Source organism: Phyllobates terribilis, unplaced genomic scaffold, assembly GCF_046119375.1.
Source record: "Phyllobates terribilis strain yellow unplaced genomic scaffold, ASM4611937v1 Scaffold_1__5_contigs__length_1240528914, whole genome shotgun sequence".
Classification (NCBI taxonomy): domain Eukaryota; kingdom Metazoa; phylum Chordata; class Amphibia; order Anura; family Dendrobatidae; genus Phyllobates; species Phyllobates terribilis.
Window position 1 is genome coordinate 356,138,591 of NW_027362761.1, and position 14,082 is coordinate 356,152,672.

A 14,082-nucleotide genomic window follows, 5' to 3' on the forward strand; every position below is an offset into this window, starting at 1 on the left:
CTAGAGCCCTGAAAATCCCCTCCACAGACTGGAGACAAACCGAACCCTGTGGCAAAGAGAGAGCCCAGGATTGAGGATCTCCTTGCAGTAGTGAGATCACAATCTTCACTCGCTGCTCTTCATCTCCAGAGCAGTAATGTTCAGGAGGGCAACCTTGGGTTCAAGCTGGACCGGCCTACCCGCAGAAACCTCAACATTAAGGACCTGCAGCCGCTGTTGCTGAACCTCTTAGCAGAGGTCAGTCCCCTCCAGAGACGGCCTGCGCAGCTGCTCTGCCAGCTCTGCAACCGGATCCATGAACCAAGGAGAAAGAAAAAAATAATGAAACCCGGAAAAAAAAAACACGTGTCAGTTTTTTCCCCCCTTTATTTATGCACGGCCGGTGATAATGTCACGCAAGGTGTGGGAAAGACTAACTGCAACACGAAGGGAAGAGGGGGAGAAAGCTCAAACACTAGGGAAAAGTGGAGTGGAGACCCCTAGGCAGATCTGATATCACCCTGCCTACCTTACTGTCCCTATATAGGTTCCACACCTATCGCCGAACAAGACCCTTAACCCTGGATGACCCTAGAGCTTGGCCCCAGAAGATAGGGAGGGGGAGGGGTGAGCACTGGTCAGGCCCCACTACAAACTAAAGACAATAAGGTAAACAAACAAAGTGGATGAACTTAGTTTGAGCAGACACCAGAGGAGTAACGCCAACTGTCCTACAAGGGCACCAGAGAAGATGCTAGCCGACTGCTAGTGCTTCAAGCGTGTACATAGAAGTATCACCGGCAATTCCCTGGAGCAAACTGAGTGTTTTAACCTCCCAGGCAAGGGTTTGTCAATCAGCAGCAGGAGGGAGGTCGCCGCTGGGTCCTAAAGCAAGAAGGATTAAGAAGGCATCTGTAATGCCAAGTGCAGTGACCTTCTACAGCCAAATCTAGATCGACTGTCTATTACACCTGACACACCCGTGACAGATACAGACTTTTTCCCTGTACGACTGCTTGTAGAAAGTGTCAGTAGGTAAAAACTGGCAGTAGGTTTGGGAGTTGACTGAGTCCATCTTCAACCTGAAAACGTCACATTAGCTCATCTTTAATAATACCAGCCCATAGCAGTACCCCACCTCCCCCTTGCTGGTGTCTGAGTGAAATGGAGGTCTGTGCTCATTTCTGATCCAGCCACAGGCCCATCCATCTGGTCCGTCAAGAGTCTCATCTCATCAGCCCATAAAACCCTTAAAAAATCTGTCTTCAGATATTTCTTGGCCCAGTCTTGGAACTGGAAAGCATATAAAACCTACGCCAGCCCATAGCTGCTAGTTGAGGCAGCATCTTCATTAATTTACATAACACATCCAGCATGTATTACTGGGAAGTACATTCCCACATGGGATAAGTTTGAAGCAATGAGGTAATGAGATGTCCATATGCTTTGGAGCAAATCTGTCATCAGATTTTATAATACGAACTGCATGCATTATTAAGGCGATTGTCCAGGACCTATATAATGATTTCGTGTAGCTCACATATCATTGACGTTAATGGGTGCTCGGCTGCAATACCCGAAAACAGCCACAACTCAGTGGACAGAGAGCTGTGCTGTTCAGCTTTGCACACTGTGTACATTTGAGGCCTAAAGTTTTGAAACTGGCACACATTTTTGTTTTCATAAAGTTTGCTGCTTCATTGTTTTTAGGTCTTTTAGTCAGATGTTTCTATGGTTATTTCATAAGTTTTTAAACCTTGATTGACAATTGCATTAAGTTTATGTAAAGACTCAGTATTTACAGCATTGATCCTTATTATTCAAGATTTCTATAATTTGCCCTGACATGCTGAATATCAGCTTCTGGGCCAAATCCTGATGACTGATGACAAACCATTCTCGTCTAATCAGTGCTTGAAGTTTATCACAACTTGGTCTCACTCAAACGAGCATATACATTGGACGAGTGCTATCCGATGTTTTATTGGACAGCACTCGGACCAGTGTTATACTATGGGGTAGTACAGTTCTGTGTTATTTTTCTTATGCCGATTCAACATGAGAAAAAAAAAAATCGCAGGACACTGCTGGTGGCTCCGCAAATCAAAGCATGTGCAACCCATTCAAGTCTATGGGTGCAGGTTATACAACGGACTGCACTCGGATGTCATCTGAGTCCAGTCCGATTTGCACAGACACAGACAATGGAGAAGATGGAGAAAATAAGTTCTCCATCTTCTCCGCGTCTGTGATACAATTCTCTCATGCGAGACAATTGTATCACACTACGTTGACACTTGGCTCAAACTCTGGTCGCGCTCACCTTATCTTCTCCGGACAATCATCAGAGATGTTGACACTGACATTTATTTATTTTACTCACTTATATAGCGCCATTAATTCCATAGCACTTTACAGACATCATCACTGTCTCCATTGGGGCACACAATCTATATTAAGGGTATGTGCACACGATGCAGAAATGCTCAGGATTTTTTCCTGAGCGTTTCTGCATCTCTCTGGCAGGAAAAAACGCATGCGGATTGTACATGCGGTTTCCTGCCAGGGACATGCGGAAATGAAGCGGTCTTCACTTTCATTTCCGCATGCGGGTTGACAAGCGCTTCCCAAGCGATTTTAGCATCACTTGGAAAGTGCTTGTCAACTTCACACTATATAAATCCATGCAACCGGCATGGATTTATATAGTGTGTGAATGTCAAAAAATAAAAAATAAATCTATACTTTACCCTCTGATGGCCCCCGGTGTCCTGCTTCATCGGTCCCGGCTGCCGGCAGTGAAGACTTTAGGACCTTCCGACGTCAGCGTCACGTGACCCGTCACATGACTCTGACGTCAGCGAAGGTCCTTCTTCATTCAACCGCGAAGTGCCCGGGAAGCCGGCAGGACGCAGCGCGGGCCGTCAGAAGGTGAGAATATATATATTTTTTATTTTATTCTTTTTTTTTTAATGGTACCTGGGTCTGGATGAGAGTCCTCTCCTCCACACCCGGGTACCATCCGCACATTAGACCGCATGAAAAGCACATCAACATATACAGTGATGCGGATTCCATGCGGTCTAATGCAAGTCAATGGCGGCAAAAGAGCAGCGTTTCCGCAAAATTAATTGACATGCTGCGGATTTTTGACCGCAGCGTTTACACTGCGGAAAAATCCGCATCATGGGCACAGCACATGCGGATTTCCATTGGGGAACATTGCTTCCCTTCTACCATGCGTTTTTCATGCGTTTCCGCGGCGTTTACGCAACTGCAAAAACGCCGCGGAAACGCATGAAAAACGCATAGTGTGAACTCAGCCTAAAGGGAATATGTCACCCCCTGAGACTTATCTGACCTTTAATATGGGTATACAGGTGATAGAAAAGTAAATCTATACCTACCTGTATGCCTCATATTAGAGGCCTGGTTGCTGTTTAATGTCTTTTTATTCATTGAAGTTTCCGATGCTTGTGGGCCCGGGGCCGGAAAGAAATCCCCGTCTACTGTGGTAATTACAATGTTTCCTCCCTCCCCTGCACGTCACAGTGCCCTGTGACGTGCAGTCACTGTGGCCAGATCCTGCGCCTGCGCACTTCACTTTTTACAAAAGGCGCACTTGTACTGTGTACTATGCAGTCATAGTACTGCAGGGATCTTGTGTCATCTTTTATGGCTGCAGTGAACATTTCCAAAGTATAGGTGGGGTTTAGTAAAAGAGGGCAAGTTCTACCATCATGCATTGTATTCACTTGAAACTGGCATACCTTCTAATTCAAATCTATGCCAGCTCACGACCAAATAGGCGCCAAATTTATTAAGAGGCGTGCGCCCCTTACACCAGTTAGCTATAGGTTTAAGGCCGGCTTGCTAAGCTGCCAGTTTCGATAAAATCTCCCATTGTGCTTATGCTGATCCTTTAATAAATTCCTTGAAGAGTCTTCAGGCCATTTAGAAAAATATGGCAGAATTAAATGCCACAGGCAATTCCTCACTTCTTCTCTTAACCCCTTTCTGACATGGGACCTTTCCATACGCCCCTGTGACCTGGTACTTATTTACCAGGGGCTAAAAAATTTGAGGCTAAAACAACATTTTTGTTGGAAAAATATATGTTTTATTTTTATAGATCCACGTTGTAAAATTCTGTGAAGCACCTGTGGGTCCAAGGTGCTCACCACACATCTAAATAATTTCCTTGAGGGGTCTAGTTTGCAAAATGGGGTCACTCGTGGGGGTTTTCCATTATTTAGCCACATCCGGAGCTCTCCAACGAGATATGACACCTGCAGAACATTCCATCAAAGTCTTCGTTCCAAAATGTCACACTTTCCTTTCTGAGCCTTGCCTTGCGCCCAAACAATAGTTTTCCCTCACATATGGGTTATCTGCGTCCTCAGGAGAAATTGTACAACAAATTTTGGGGTACATTTTCTCCTGTTACCCCTTTGAAAATAAAAAATTTGGGGCTAAAAAAAACTTTTTTTTGTGGGAAAAATGGGATCTTCTTATTTTCACGGCTCCACGTTATAAACTTCTGTGAAGCACTTGGGGGTTCAAGGTGCTCACTAAACATCTAGATAAGTTCCTTGACTTGTATAGTTTCCGAAAAAGGGTCACTTGTGGGGGTTTTCCACTGTTTAGGCACATAAGGGACAAGGCGTCCTCTAATTATTCAAGCAAATTTTGCATTCAAAAAGTCAAATGGCGCTCCTTCCCTTCTGAGCCATGCCGTGCGCCCGATCAGTGGTTTTCCCCCACATATGGGGTATCGTCTTACTCAGGAGAAATTGCACAACAAATGGTATGGTTCACTTTCTCCTGTTACCCTTATGAAAACGTATAAATACAGCACAAGTGACTGTTTTTAATCAGACACAATAGATACCCAGTCAAAAGGATATATTACAGCAAGGGTAAACTAGACAATTAATACTTAACCTTTAACAGACTTAGTTAAAATATTTTTAGATTTAAAAAAAGATAACCACGGTATTGACCCAAATAGAAATAAACCATGTTAGGTCAGGGACCTAGATCTCTTAAGGCGGGCCGTGGTCGGTCGGGGTTAATCTGTCTCGACCAGAACAAGGCCTGCTACAGTGTCCAACCAAAGTAGGATGGACAAGAGGAAATATCAATCAAAAGGAGTAAACCAGTATCAAATAAAGATTCTCAATGTTGTCAATGGACACACAAAGGCAGAATACTCACAGATTTATAAAGGTACAAACAGTGCTAGATAGCTAATAAATAAGGAACGTCCTCACCCATGGGTTTGCAGTGCATCTATGATACCGGGAGGAGTTCTCCAAGGATGGGAGGCAGATCCGTTAGCAGGGATGAGGTGTATAAATCTGCCCCTGTTATTACCCTAGGAGGTCTATACAGGGCCGGCCTTAGGGTATATGGCGCCCTGTGCGAAATCCCTCTTGGCGCCCCCCCCCAAAGAAAAAAAATTAAACTCATGTAGGTGAAAACAACAAGTGCATTTTTTATTAATCAAATGATCAAGTAATAACAAGCAACAAAAGTTGAAAAGTTTTAAAGCCGCCACCACGATAAGGTAGACTCTTCTGGCAGGGCCCTACTCTAACCTATTAAAATTTTCTTAAAATATCCAATACTCTTTTTAGATATATTTTTATTTAGTTTTCTTTAAGGGAATGTGTCATATACATTTTTTTTTAAAAATGACCAATAATACCACATACAGGGAATACTGCCACACCATGACCAGACCACATATTACCACAACATAGTGACCGAATAATACCACACAGAAGGGGGAAAAACTGCCACACCATGACCAGACCACATATTACCACCACATTACTAATATTACCACCACATTACTAATATTACCATAAGTGTCATTATGCACGGGAGCTCTATACATGGTATGTATAATGTAAGTGTCCAGGTAATCTAGTGATCACCAGTGACATTATACACAGGAGCTCTGTATATAGTGTCAGTGTACAGGTAATACAGTGATCATCAGTGACATTATACACAGGAGCTCTGTATATAGTGTCAGTGTACAGGTAATACAGTGATCACCAGTGACATTATACACAGGAGCCCGGTACATAGTATATAGTGTAAGTGTACATGTAATACACTGACTCACTGGTGACGTCTCTAGGTGAAGTCCTTCAGCTACGCTTTTCTCCTTCATCCAGCACAGACCGCCATTACGTCTTCCAGCCAGGACTCGTCTCTGCATAAAATAACACAGTTATCTAGAGCACATTCCCCAACTTCTACATTACGCAGCTGAATACAGACGTGTATCCACCATCAATATATGGTTAGTTATTATACAACCTACCATTCCAAATATAAATTGTAATCCACCACGGTGCCCCCATTAACTGTAAATAGGCACTTAATATATAATTTAATTAGAACCTCTACTCTTTCCGCCAATTTGTTACCAGTTACACTCCTGCATCCGCAACGCCCCCTACTCTATACTTCCTGCTCCCCGCATTCATTATTTACATGCACCCCCTGCCCCAATTCATTATATCATGTCCTGCTCTCCCCACCCCATCATCATTTACTGTCCCCCACCCCACATTCATTATGTGCAGCTCATTATCCCCCTACTCCCAATTCCCCCATGTGCAGCTCATTTTCTCCCAATTCCCCCATGTGCAGCTCTCACCCCCCCATGTGCACATCTCTCATCCCCCTCCCCCACATGTGCCCCTCTCTCATCCCCCTCCCCCACATGTGCACCTCTCTCATCCCCCTCCCCCACATGTGCACACCTCTCATCCCCCTCCCCCACATGTGCACCTCTCTCATCCCCCTCCCCCACATGTGCACCTCTCTCATCCCCCCCATGTGCACATCTCTCATCCCCCTCCCCCACATGTGCACCTCTCTCATCCCCCTCCCCCACATGTGCACCTCTCTCATCCCCCTCCCCCACATGTGCACACCTCTCATCCCCCTCCCCCACATGTGCACCTCTCTCATCCCCCTCCCCCACATGTGCACCTCTCTCATTCCCCTCCCCCACATGTGCACCTCCCATTCCCCCCACTCCTAGTAAATTGTATTTAAAAAAAAAAAAAAACTTGTTATACTTACCCCCATGCGATCCCTGCAGAATCCTCGTCCAAATCGATGACACCAGGTTCTCCTGACTTCCGGTCATGTGACGGTGCCGTCACATGACCGGAAGTCAGAGAAATCATGACAGAGATGTTCCGGCCCCGGCGCTTAGCATGGGGCCGGGGGCCCCATGAGGAGAGAGACACACAAGAGGGGGGCCCCCAAGGGGGCCCCTACCGGCCGGGCCCCATACTGGAGTCAGGGCAGTCATGCCCTGATGGCGGCCCTGCTGGAGGCTGAAGGGGCCCCCTCTCCCTCGGGGCCCCCGTTCAATGAACCGGCTGCACGGGCGGTAGTTCCGCCCCTGTGTGTGAGGAGGAGAGAGTGCAGCGCGCCCGGGTCCCGGCCGGACATTTCAGAGCAGAGAGGGGGCGCCGGCGCCTGAGCACAGAAGAAACGCTGGGCGCTCCCTCTCTGCTCTTCCATAAGAAAAATACCGACGGGGAGGGAGCCAGCGCAGCGCCCCCCTTCACTCTCAAGTTTGAGGCGCCCTGTGCAGTTGCACAGCTGGCACGCCCCAAAGGCCGGCCCTGGGTCTATACTGCCCCTAGCAATCCCTTGTTCCTGCCTTTACAAGGACAGTCCACATCTAGCCACTGCACTCTATAACCCTGTGCTTTCCCTATGGTCCCGACACATTTCTTCCAACCGGAGTCATCAGGGGACTTGAACTATAGCACTAAGGAGCTAGACTAATCACTAACTCAAAAAGCATGACTGTCTCCACTATTCTGGTGAAGCAACTATCGTCGTAGTACAGGGTTTATATAGCAATAGGATGTAACAGAAGCATAATGCACTAGTTTCATTGTCCAATGAAAAGAGTAGTATGTAAATGGCCACCATTATAGATTGTTAGATTCATATATCAGGTGTCTCTAATGCTGCACTTGGCCCTAGAGTAGCATGTAGAACGCACTCCTAGAGTCTGGACCGCACTTTCGCCTGTGTGGACCGCAGGAGCGTCACTTCCGGTGGCGCAGCATCCTGTGATGTCACATCCGGCTGTACATAGCGGCCGGAGCCTGCAGTGGAACGCAAGCCAGCCAAATGGAACGCAGATGCGTAACAGCCAGTGAAGTCACATCCGGTGACGTCACCGCAAACAGCGTCCAGGCTGGTTACTAAGATTGCATAGTTACAATTACCGGGGGGCTCGCAATGCATGTATTTAGTCAGTCAGATAATAATCAAATCAAGAAAAAGTCGCTGGGTGACACACACGCATTGAGATACAACCAAATATAGGTATATAACAAACTCAATGAACTATTTAATGAGTGGACACTGTATAAATGGTAAGGTTAACAGGAATAAAGGGTTATCTCTGGCAGGAACTATTACAGAATTAGGATAAAAGCAAGCACTGGAGCTATATAAAGTTATAAGGGAGGTCAGAGTACTAATAGAAATGTATGCAAAAAGCATACATGTAAAGGGATAATTATGGGACCATATAGGAGGTCGAGCAGATTACAGGGGACTATAAGAAGCAATTATATGTACACTGCTCATTCATGCCCAGAGGGAACAGTGTATCCTTATGAAAACGCAAAATTTGGGGCTGAAAAACATTTTTGTGGGAAAAAAGTGAAAAATGTATTTTTACGACTCCGTGTTATAAACTTCTGTGAAGCAACTGGGGGTTTAGGGTGCTCATCACACATCTAGATAAATTCCCTGAGGGGTCTAGTTTCCAAAATGGTGTCACTTTTGGGGGGTTTCCACTGTTTAGGCACATCAAGGGCTCTCCAAACGCGACATGGTGTCCGCTAATTATTCAAAAAATTTTACATTCAAAAAGTCAAATGGTGCTCCTTCCCTTCTGAGCCATGCCGTGCGCCTGATCAGTGGTTTTCTCCCACATATGGGGTATCGGCATCCTCAGGAGAAATTGCACAACAAATTTTGGGGTAAATTTTTTTCCTGTTACCCCTGCGAAAGTAAAAAAAAAAAATGGGTCTAAAGTAACATTTTTGTGAAAAAAAGTTAAATGTTCATTGTTTTCTTCCAGATTCCAAAAATTCCTGTGAAGCACCTGAAGGGTTAATAAACTTCTTGAATGTGGTTTTCAGCACCGTGAGGGGTGCAGTTTTTAGAATTGTGTCACTTTTGGCTATTTTTTGTCATAAAGGCCCCTCAAAGTTACTTCAAATGTGATGTGGTCCCTAAAAAAATGTTTTTTTGTAAATTTTGTTGGAAAAATTAGAAATCGCTGGTCAACTTTTAACCCTTATAATTTCCTAGCGGAAAAAAAATGTTGGTTCCAAAATTGTGCTGATGTAAAGTAGACATGTGGGAAATGTTATTTATTAACTGTTTTGTGTGACATATCTCTCTGATTTAAGGGCATAAAAATTCAAAGTTTGAAAATTGACGTTCGTCATATCAAATAAATTTTACCACTTTTATGAAGTACTATATTTCACTAAAAAACAATCTCAGAATCAGTGGGATCCGTTGAAGCGTTCCAGAGTTTCTAAGCTCTTGTTTAGCATGGGTTTAATTTACCTCTTTTCAGAATTATGGTAACATTTTTTTTACATGGCCGAGGGCTGTCTAGTAGATATACATTTATTTATATTGGTGTTTTTGAATATTGTTGTCATGCAGGTACTGTTGTCTTCCACTAGATGGCAACAAAAGGGCTTTTCTTTTATTGGTTCTGTTTCGTTGTAGTAATTTATCTATTATGCTCCCTTATATAGCGCCATCGTATTCCGCAGCGCTCTACATACATTATCATCTCTGTCCCCATTGGGGCCACAATCTAAATTCCCTATCACTATGTCTTTGGAGTGTTGGATCTTTGCATTTTTTGGATCCCAAACAGATCCCTATAATGTTTTCACTCACATAAAGCACACATTTATTGTAAAATCACTGCAGTCCGGTGCAATAAAATGCCTGCTCACCCACAGAAAATGACAAAGTATTTGTCAGGCTGGTTGGGTGGTGTTTCGGTTGCGCCAAACTCTATAATTTTACTATCCAGTGAGAGCCATTAAGAAACTGCAAGTGGCTCCCATCGTTCACAGAAGGTAGTAAGCTCTCTGTGCTGGATCGATCACAAACGTCCATCACTGTGATGAATTAAATCAGTTGTCTCCAAAATATCGCTGCAGTGTGAACATGTATACGCGGTCATGATTCCACTTGTGTATGCCGTTGAAGGCCTGGTTCAGATCGCCGTACCAAGACCAGTCACATCCACAAGTTGTGGATGTGACCTACTTTGTATGATCATCCACATGGCGGACGAGTGCAGGAGCTGCTATTTATATGCAATAGTTTGATTGTAATGGGTGTAGGACTTTATGTGGAATCAGCCGTTTATTCTGCAAAACTGCACAGCCATTACAATGAAAGTCAGTTTAATAAATGCATCAGCTGCAAATTTCTGGGGGTTTGGTCCTCATGTCAGCCACATCAGTGCTGCTCGGTCTGGTCTTACGCTTAGTGCTCATGCAGATGTTCCGATCTCAGACCGCAATGCACGGACTGACCGCAGGTCCCCTAACCAGGTATATGAAGCTGTCATGCTCCATTCAGATTGGGAAGACCCGCTCCCGGTCTGTGTATTAGCAATCCATGTCCGGATCGATGTATACAGACGTCTGCATGAGCCCTTACTGTATCCCATGCTTCAAAAGAGACGTTTACCTAATAAGAACCTGTACCGTGGAGCTACCATATCTTCTTCAAGTATTGTGTGAGCTTACCTATTACTGATACATATGGTTTTACATATCGTTATTTTTAATCCTAGGTGACATCATTTCTCGTTTAACCTCTGACACAACAACTGTGAGCGATGTCGTCTCTGAAAACGTTAATGTCTTCCTGCGCAGCTCTGTCAAAGCTGTGGGAGTTATAGTCTTCATGTTCAGCTTGTCCTGGCAGCTGTCGTTGCTGACCTTCTTGGGATTCCCCATCATCTTATTGGTTTCCAGGGTATACGGCAAATACTACAAGGTGTGGTCCTTGGTTATTAATAAATGTCTGTTATTTTGAGCTGATGTTGGTTCTAGATATCTGAGTGGTGGAGTCCTCTTTTAACAAGCTTTATTTGATTCCTCATTCTATTTCAGAGAGTAGAATCCTCAGCAGGGTTTTCGGATTGTGTGTGTGAATTTTCTCTTTTTTTTGCCTCCTTGTGTTTAATTGATGCATGCTTTACACGACTGCTTTAGGAAGAGATGTGCTTGCATTGCTAAGCTTTAAGCCTTATTCAGACATTACGTATGTGTTTTATCAGTTTTTTTCGGTGATAGATTATAATGGGTACGTGCTCTATGATGCTGTTCACATGTCAAATGTTGTTTTGCGAACTGAATGGTCCGCCCAAAAAAATGGAGACGGCCATTATTTATTCAAGTCACAGATCAAAATGACCCATACAAGCATATAAATCAGTGAAAAATCACTGACCACACATTGCCATTCATGTGCAATCCGTGTGCTGTGCGTGATTAACATTGTAATGGATAGGACAAGGTTTGCAATTCATTTATTCATTTTCCTATGCAAACATCACTGATGAGACACTGATGGTAAAAACACTGCTGCAAATCGAATAAAAAACAATAATGATAACCAGACCTTTTTTTTTTGTGTACCAGAAAAATCATTGATGTCTGAATGAGGTCTTAGGCTGGATTCACCCATGTATGTGTCGGTCAGAGTACAGACCGCGATGCATGGACATTCACAGCGTTACACTAATGTGTCTCATAACTTAGTCTGCAGCCTAAATTCTATACTTTTTTGTGTATATTCAAAGGTTTTATTATTTTCTAGTTCAGCAAAAACAAGTTTACATACAGTGCAAAGAAAAAATTAACCCCTTCATGACATCCGCCGTACATGTACAACCCTATGGGAAGTGCGTTCCCGCAAACCACCGTACATGTACAGCGCCCCAAGTTCCGGTCACCGCGCTGCATGGCGCCATGACAGTCAAGATGGCTGCTGTCTCTGACAGCAGACCATCCTAGCACATCATCATGGGGGGCTGTATCGCCCCCCTGCGTCAGCGATTATTGTGATTAGCCATTTGGTCATTTCTGCCCAGCCAATCGCAGCGTTTTAACAATGAAGTAAAAAAAAAATCAATCTGGCACACTGTGATTGGTGTTCTCTGAGACAACTGTCAAATGGATGGGGTGATTGCTTTGTCAGCTCAGTTTATTAACCCTTTTGGTGCCGAATGGCTGATCAATAGTTACTGAACCATTGGTGCCAAAAGGGTTAATCTAAAATGACAATTGCAGCTTTGCACGCCATAGGAGAGCGGACATCGTAGTGTTAGTGACATCCCTTTTTCTTTTTCAGAAAAAAAAATGAATACTTACTACCGAGTAGCTTCATAGGTAGCACATTAGGGGAGCGGACATCAGAGTGTTAGTGATGTCCATTTTACAGTTGCAGAAAAAAACTAGCACTGAGTAGCTTCATAAATAGCGTATTAGGGGAGCTGACGTCGTAGTGTTACTGATGTCCTCTTTTCTTTTGCAGAAAATAAAAAGAATAGCTACTACTGAGTAGCTTTATAGGTGGGGCATTAGTGTACTGAACGTCACTGTAATCTTTTACACATTTTTTCTTTTAAGTGTTTTTTCTAAATTTTTACTTTTTACATTTCCTTTTCTGCATATTTTTTTTCTCTACTTGTTTTTCTCTACTTTTTATAGTAAATTTAAATGATAAATAGTACCCATTATACACACCCCACACAATACAAGTGTAAAAGCATCACTTACACACACATCCCCACTGTTTAGAAGAATAAAAATGGCCCATTTATCAAGAAGATGCTATTTAGCAGAGGAGACTTACAGTTTTCTTGCCTCTGACTCAGATTCGGGCAGTGAGGACAATCCCACATTCTTCTTTTTTTCCTTCTCCTCCTCATCTAATTAGGAGGGACCCCCAGCAAGACGCCCTAGGACTGAGGCACCCCCTTCAGCAATTGATCCCATATGGACTCCACCCCCTGAAAGTTATCAGCCTCTTATTCCAGATTTTATGGGAAGCCCAGGAATCCAATTTGACACTATAGGCCTCACAAAATCCAACGTCATCATATGCCACATGGACACCTGTAAACGCAGCAGAAATGATGACATTTTGGGGCATTGTGCTGCATACTGTATGGGCATAGTAAAAAAAATAGATATACTATACAGCACACCAGTATTTCGTATGGCCATGACAAGGACACAATTTCAAGCAAATAGGGTATCAGTGCACTCAGGAGAAATTGCTCACCAAATTTTGAGGTCCGTTTTCTCCTGCTACTTTTGTGAAAATGAAAAAATTCAGGGCTAAAGCAACATTTTAGTGGCAAAAAAAATATTTTTTTAATTTTCACGGTTTGACATAACATTTTGTGAAGTACCTGTGGGTTCCAGGTGCTCACCACACATGTAGATAAGGGGGGTGTAGTTTCCAAAATAGGATTACTTGTGGGGTGTTCCCACTGTTTAGGCACATCAGGGGTTCTTCAAACGTGACATGGCCTCTATGTGTTCCAGAGAATTTTGTGTTCCAAAAGTCAAATGGTGCTCCTTCCCTTCCAAGCCCTGCCGTGCGCCCAAACAGTAGTTTTCCACCACAAATGGGGTATCGGAGTACTCAGCAGAAATTGCGCAACAAATTTTGGGGTCCATTTTCTCCTGCTACCCTTGCGAAAGTCAAAAATTTAGGGCTAAAGCAACATTTTTGTAAAAGTAAAATTTTCATTTTTTCCTTCCATATAGCTTTAATTTGTGTGAAGCACATGAAGGGTTAATTGAATTCAAGGGTTCTTGAATGTGGTTTTGAGCACTTTGAGGGGTGCAGTTTTTAAGATGGTGTGACCTTTGGGTATTTTTTGTCACATAGACCCCTCAAAGTCACTTCAAGTGTGATGTGGTCCCTAAAAAAATTGGTTTTGTACATTTTGTTGAAAAAATTAGAAATTGCTGATAA

At 43.7% G+C, this 14,082-nt stretch overlaps 1 protein-coding gene across 2 annotated transcripts in view; it reads left to right on the forward strand.

Annotated features, from left to right (window-relative positions):
* ABCB9 (ATP binding cassette subfamily B member 9) overlaps positions 1–14,082 on the forward strand; it is an 87,838-nt gene that overhangs the window by 26,949 nt on the left and 46,807 nt on the right. For both annotated transcript variants that reach the window (XM_073676219.1, XM_073676220.1), the window contains one exon: positions 10,880–11,085. In XM_073676219.1, coding sequence (XP_073532320.1) covers positions 10,880–11,085 — 206 coding nt within the window. The remainder of the gene's footprint in view (positions 1–10,879; positions 11,086–14,082) is intronic.